This window comes from Chironomus tepperi, unplaced genomic scaffold (assembly GCF_022539635.2).
Source record: "Chironomus tepperi strain 1889 unplaced genomic scaffold, CSIRO-AGI_Ctep_v1 contig_79, whole genome shotgun sequence".
Lineage (NCBI taxonomy): Eukaryota > Metazoa > Arthropoda > Insecta > Diptera > Chironomidae > Chironomus > Chironomus tepperi.
Window position 1 is genome coordinate 80,963 of NW_027226201.1, and position 6,678 is coordinate 87,640.

Below are 6,678 nucleotides of genomic sequence, written 5' to 3' on the forward strand. Positions count from 1 at the left end.
GTGTAAGTGGAACTACTCATTAGGTTGCCTTTAGCAAATTAAAACGTATTTTTATCCACTCGTGCTGATTGTTGACGTACACTTCAATATTGAGAGCAATGCACAAGCCATCGCTTAGTACTTTGTTTCTAGCTATCCACTACACGTGTCAGATTATATTTAGTTGCTAATTGAGTAGTATTCATCATCAAATTTAATTGTCAAATTGATCGAACAAGTCACACATCAAGGTGCCCAGTCAATCAAATCATCTACAAAGTAAGCACTTCCTTAAATCCTGCTAAAATGATTTCCATTTAGCAAACTTTCAAAATTCATCGAAATAAATATCACAAAAGCTTAAAAGACAGACGAGCTGGCACCAAACATATTTTCTCATCATTTTTCGTCTACAAACAACAGAATTTTTTTCTTGTTCACTTTTTATTTTCGTTCCTCATCGTCGACTGTAGTTCCTCTCAATCATCATGTCACAGCCAGATGGTCTAGCAATCAACATCTAATTAATTTTAAAATTTTTAATTACTGAAAAAAAGGTTTTTCATCCAAAATTTTTACTTACTTACTGTACAAGACACGATCTTGACAGTTGTGATGCAAAACAGCTGAGGATGCCAAAAAATCAATTTTTTTTTGCAATTTTTCAGCTTGTTAATGATCTTGAACTAGCACATGAGGTGAATACACGTAATATAAAAGAAGAATCCTGTATGACGAAGGCACCAGAATGTCAAAACTCTAATCAAATTGAGTTCAATCCCAAACAGGACACTGTATACCTATATCACCATATAAACAGTAAAATGTAATGGCTTGATGACATCAGTCGATTTATTTTGCAAATCACCGCATCGTCCCGCTCGGGAATCAATCAAATTGTTCAACATTCTTACTTTATGACATCAGGAACACCGTGGATCACTTCGCATGTTAATATCAAGTTTATAACTAATTTCAAAGGTTTTCAGTTTACACCGGCTTTTACTATACAGATAACGAGTTATCTAACAATTCCGTTTTTAACAATGATAATGTGTAGAATCTTATCATTATTTTTCATATTTCACCATAAAAAAGTGTTGATAAAGCCTCAATTCGTATAATTAATAACCCTGTTAAAAACGATAATAAAATATTATATTGAAGAAGGTTTAATTGAAAATAGACATTAGTGGTGTGGCATCAAATTGGTAGCAAAGTTAAATGAAAGTTGTAAGACCTGGTAAGTTTTATTTTGACAAAATATTGAGTTCAGTGTGAATTAATTGACATATTGCTTGTGATAAGATTGAAATTTGGAGCAAATAAATGGAGAATTGGAGAAGAAAATGTGGTGAATTGCACGTATAAAACAGTCGTTAAAATTTTAAATATTTTCTATCACTTTTCCTTTAAAATCTATGATTTTGCCACCAAAAATGCTTCCTTAAGCTACACGTGCTATCAAATCTTTTTTCAAATATCTTAAATTTTTGTCAGCTTTACATTTCATTTTAATTTTGATTCATTTGAGAAATGAAAAATAAAATAAGGCATTCAAGCGGTTTTTTTAATTCACGTGCTGTATTTATTGTATAAACAGATCTCTTGTGTTTCCTTTTTTTCTATTTGGGAAATGTTTATTTTACTTTTATGAATTTTATATAGAGCGGATTTGTTGGCATTGGTGTTTTAAAATGTTTTTTGGGGATTAAAATTTCATTTTATGAGATTTTTTGTAATTATTTAAATTTTGAAACATTTTTACAGATAATTTAAAGGATTCTTAGCTGCACCTTATCCAAAATGGCACTATTAAAACGGATGAAAATTTTCACAATTTTCACATTGCTAGGTGCCCTTTTATATGTTTTAATATCTGGATCCTCGTCAAATTTATCAATTTTCTCAATCAACTTTAATAGCTTCTTACCAACTGGTGATAAATCAATTTGTAAAGACATACAAAATTGGGATGAAATTATGGATTTTGAATGGTTGATGTTTGAAAAACATTCCATCAATAATCAGTCAAATTACCAAGAATCAAGCCAAAACTTTGAAAAGTTATTCACTAAGTGCTATAAATACATCAACTATAACCAAATGACACCCTCAAAATTCAAAACTCATCAACAACATATTTTAGACTTAATTAAGATTCGAAACCTAAACCTTTCAATTCTTGATCAATCACACCTCAATACTGACCTAAATTGTGGCAAATTTCCACTTGAGACAGACTTGAACATCACTGACATTTACTGGCAAGTCAAAAACACAACAAATGGAACATTTTATCTTTACAATGCTTACTATGATGATCGTAAAGGTGTAAATGGACTTCCATTTGTAAGGATAATAGCACTGATTAATGTTATTGATCCAATTGTCAAAACTTTCTGTCAATTTTGGTATGAAAATGTCAGTGAACCAATTGTTGTTGAAGTTTATGAATATAGATATATATGGAATCGGAAGTGGGGATACAACAAGAAGGGTGCAACTCCATATTTGATATCATGTGAAGTTCCATTGTCACTTCCACCAAGTCTTGTGTCATTAGTACAAAGAAGATGTGAAAATGCAAATAATCTCATGAAAGTTAAGAATAAAAGACCAAAAAATAACAAAAAGGAAGCATTCATTGTAGCTGTCAAAAGATTTGAATTTAATGACGACATTTCCCTCCAAATTATTGAGTGGTGTGAAATACTCAAAATTCTTGGTGTCAATAAAGTTGAATTCTTCGTTCATTACATCCATTCAAATGTCCTTAAGGTCCTCAAATACTATGAATCTGAAGGTTTTATGGTTGTTAAGTTCATCAAGTATCCAAGTGACTTACAAAATGAGCGCAAAAAGAATTGGCATCAATACACTCAGAATCAATTGATTTCATACCATGACACATTCTATGAGCACATGTACAGCTATGACTTTATGATACCAATGGATACTGATGAGTTTATAATGCCATTAAGGCAAGAAGACAGGACATGGAAAGATCTGATGTTACGAACAATATCAAGAAGTGTTAAAAATGGAAAGTCTTATGATTGCTATCCTGTCGATAATCATTACTTCTTGCTTCAAAGTCCTAAGCAAAATGAATCAATCACAGATGTGTCAAAGAATCTTTATTTTCTACCAAATATCTATAGAGCTGCGAATTTCACTCCAAATGGTGGAAATGCAAAGACTTTCATGAGAATGGATCGAGTTCTGACTGTCCACAATCACTTTCCATTCTCATGTCTTGATGACCAAAATGATTACAAATGCAAGAGATTTGGAGTATCCAGGGAAGATGGTCAGTTGTCACATTATCGAGTCAATTGTACAACTAAGGAATGTAAGACATCAATGGAAGATCCAGAAAGAGATGATTCACTATGGAAGTTTAAAGACGAAATTTTAGAGAATGTTAAGAGTGCAATAAAGAAAATCAACGAATATTCAAGTGGAACTGTTAAAATAAAATTAAATACTTGAAAACTGTCTATCATTTTGTGCTGTATTAAAATAGTATGTTGTTGTTGTAGTTCAAGTTTAATTCGTGATTAACTATTCATTTTTACCAACTTTTAATTAATTTAGCCTTAGAACATTTTGAGTCAAATTATCTCTTACTTATTGAACTTATCTCTAAATTATTCATTCCCAAAACCATTCGTTAGTTCCCAGCTACATCTGCATTCCAATAAAAAATTCTGTTTTTAATTTCCAGACAACCTTCATGATCTGTTTGTGAGCTTCTGTTTCTCAATGTAATTTTCCTTTTTTTCAATGAATGAATGAGTCAACAAAATTTGAATTCAATTACCAAGGATGACATATTATGGGTTATAATAAAATTTCATTGTGTCCAGGATATCTTATAATTTGCATTAAAATTGCACAAATTTGCAAAAAGTTGGTCTAAAAATCTTGTATATTTTGGCTGTCGTTTGATTTCAATCCATTTTTGAGGTGAATAATTAACTTCCCATATTGCGTCGTTTGAATTCATAACTGTCGACTTGAGACAACCAGGCTACGCTTCTGCTCGTGACCTACATTAATACTTCAAAATTCATAATTATTTTTTCAACTCAAAACTTTTAAAATTGATTATTCAAAAACAAACTATTAAGCAGCAATTTGAAAAACATTTGAAAACAGCTGAATTAGTAAAGTTATTGTTAGTTAATGTTCATAGCTTGAGAAGAGTACCAGGACAAAAATATGCTCCCATCTGAGAGAAATAAAGGTAAATATGCTTTATTTAAATACATAAAATTTTATATTTGTTTATTCCCAGAATTTCGAGATTTTCTCATCAAAATGAGCAGATTTCATGGTTCACATTCAGTTGACAAGAGTCAAGTAACTCCAAGAATCATGATTATGGTTTTCTTATCATCAATTTGTGTTGTGATGCAATTAAATGGCTTGTATCACATCTGGCCTGATTTTATGCGCATTTGTCATTCAATGATGCTTGAACCGATTGAACTTCAACTTTTGACAAGAATAGCAGTAAGATTCCTCAACAATGATGAAGAGCTTGTATCTAAAATTCACGACACGATTGACAAATTCTATAAAAATGAAGAAAAGAATCTGGAATATTTAAAAATTTTAACATCACGCGTCAAGCTGATTGAATTTCTATCAAAGTTGTATATGCTATTGAACTTTATCTGCTTTATGATCCCACCAATATCCGCGCTGATAATTTCATGGATATCAAGTGAATTTATAATGTTAGTGCCATTTTGGCTACCTTTTACAGATCCAACAGAGACTTTTGGATTCGTACTTAATAGTGCTTTGATGATGTTCTACACTATTATGTTCTGTGAGATTTTGATATCTCAGGATCTGTTTATCATCCACTATACTATACAGGTTATACCAATGGGTGACATTTATATCGAAAAATTGAAAAAATTGGGTAAAAAATTGACAAAATGCAGAAAAAATCAGAAAATATTAATAAATTCAAAACACGAAACCTTTGATGAGTTCAAGTTGATCTGTCAAAGCCTCAGCATTCATGAAAATTTCATCAAGCAAATCGAAATCGAAATTAATGATTTAATCAAGTCATTTAATAACTATAATAACTTTATTGCACTTATTTTTCCATACATGCATTACACGACATTCATTGAAATATCAACTAATTCAATTGGTATTGGACTTGCAATTATAGTCGCAACTTTCATATCGGCACCAATTGGAATTTCAATAATATTGATTTTTTCCATACAAGTCTTAATGTCCTGCATCCAAGGAACTATAATTTCTCATCAAAATCAGAAGATTCTCGATGAAGTTTGGAATTTTCCGTGGTATAAAATGTCAGTTTCGATGCAAAAAGTCTGGTTACAATTCATGCATCAATGTCATAAAGTTTTCAAATGAGTTGGAAATTATTATAATTGGAGTTTTAAACATGGAATGGTTTACAAATGTCATGAATGGTGCTTATTCTTATTTTATGTATACACTGAATTTTGTAAAGCAGTAAGCTGATTAGATTTTGGGCATACCAGGAACAGCCGTTATAAAAAAGCAAAAAACTTTCGTTTTCATACATCAAAATCAATGTTTTTTGATTTTTTGAAACTTTGGTTAAGATTGTTGTTGGAGCCTGACTCCTCAAACATTTGCCAAGCGAAGCTTGGCCTACCCCTAGTTTCGCCAAGGAAAAGCTTGATCCCTCAAACTTGCCAACCGAAGCTTGGCCTACCCGCTGGAGCCTGACATCGCTCAAACATTTGCCAAGCGAAGCCTACTCGCTGGAGCCTGACCCCTCAAACATTTTGCCTACCCACTGGAGCCTGACTCCTCAAACATTTGCCAAGCGAAGCTTGGCCTACTCGCTGGAGCCTGACCCCTCAAACATTCGCCAAGCGAAGCTTGGCCTACCCGCTGGAGCCTGACCCCTCAAACATTCGCCAAGCGAAGCTTGGCCTACCCGCTGGAGCCTGATTCCTCAAACATTTGCCAAGCGAAGCTTGGCCTACTCGCTGGAGCCTGATCCCTCAAACATTTGCCAAGCGAAGCTTGGCCTACCCGCTGGAGCCTGATTCCTCAAACATTTGCCAAGCGAAGCTTGGCCTACTCGCTGGAGCCTGATCCCTCAAACATTTGCCAAGCGAAGCTTGGCCTAGCTGGAGCCTGACCCCTCAAACATTCGCCAAGCGAAGCTTGGCCTACTCGCTGGAGCCTGACCCCTCAAACATTCGCCAAGCGAAGCTTGGCCTACCTACTGGAGCCTGACTCCTCAAACATTTGGAGCCTGATCCCTCAAACACAGAGCCTGGTTCCTCAAATATTGCCAAGCGAATTGGAGCCTGACAATATGTAGACCACGTAGTCCAATCAAATGTATATTTGCCAAGCGAAGCAGCCTATCCGCTGGAGCCTGGTTCCTCAAATATTCGCCAAGCGAATTGGCCTACCTACTGGAGCCTGACTCCTCAAACATTTGGAGCCTGATCCTCAAACACAGAGCCTGGTTCCTCAAATATTCGCCAAGCGAAGCTTGGCCTACTCGCTGGAGCCTGATTCCTCAAACATTTGCCAAGCAAAGCTTGGCCTACCCGCTGGAGCCTGATCCTCAAACATTTTAGCCTACCCGCTGGAGCCTGTAAAACAAGCGAAATCCGCTGGAGCCTGGTTCCTCAAAATTCGCCAAGCGAATGA

At 34.5% G+C, this 6,678-nt stretch overlaps 2 protein-coding genes across 2 annotated transcripts; both read left to right on the forward strand.

Moving 5' to 3' along the window:
* The first annotated feature begins 1,149 nt into the window (after positions 1-1,149).
* LOC139085656 (uncharacterized) lies at positions 1,150-3,477 on the forward strand. Its single transcript, XM_070633769.1, has 2 exons — positions 1,150-1,222; positions 1,750-3,477. Exon 2 carries the CDS (start codon positions 1,786-1,788, stop codon positions 3,472-3,474), a length of 1,689 nt encoding a protein of 562 aa, XP_070489870.1. The 5' UTR covers positions 1,150-1,222; positions 1,750-1,785; the 3' UTR covers positions 3,475-3,477.
* Positions 3,478-4,186: 709 nt separating this feature from the next.
* Positions 4,187-5,391, forward strand: LOC139085665 (uncharacterized). The gene is made up of 2 exons (XM_070633777.1): positions 4,187-4,231; positions 4,283-5,391. Exons 1-2 carry the CDS (start codon positions 4,207-4,209, stop codon positions 5,389-5,391), a joined length of 1,134 nt encoding a protein of 377 aa, XP_070489878.1. The 5' UTR covers positions 4,187-4,206.
* Positions 5,392-6,678: the final 1,287 nt, after the last annotated feature.

Excerpts from the sequence above, each read along its gene's own strand:
- LOC139085656 (XM_070633769.1), top strand. The coding sequence starts at position 1,786 with ATGGCACTATTAAAACGGATGAAAATTTTCACAATTTTCACATTGCTA.
- LOC139085665 (XM_070633777.1), top strand. The coding sequence starts at position 4,207 with ATGCTCCCATCTGAGAGAAATAAAG. Across the intron at positions 4,232-4,282 it reads CCCATCTGAGAGAAATAAAG|AATTTCGAGATTTTCTCATC; the intron begins GTAAATATGCTT and ends GTTTATTCCCAG.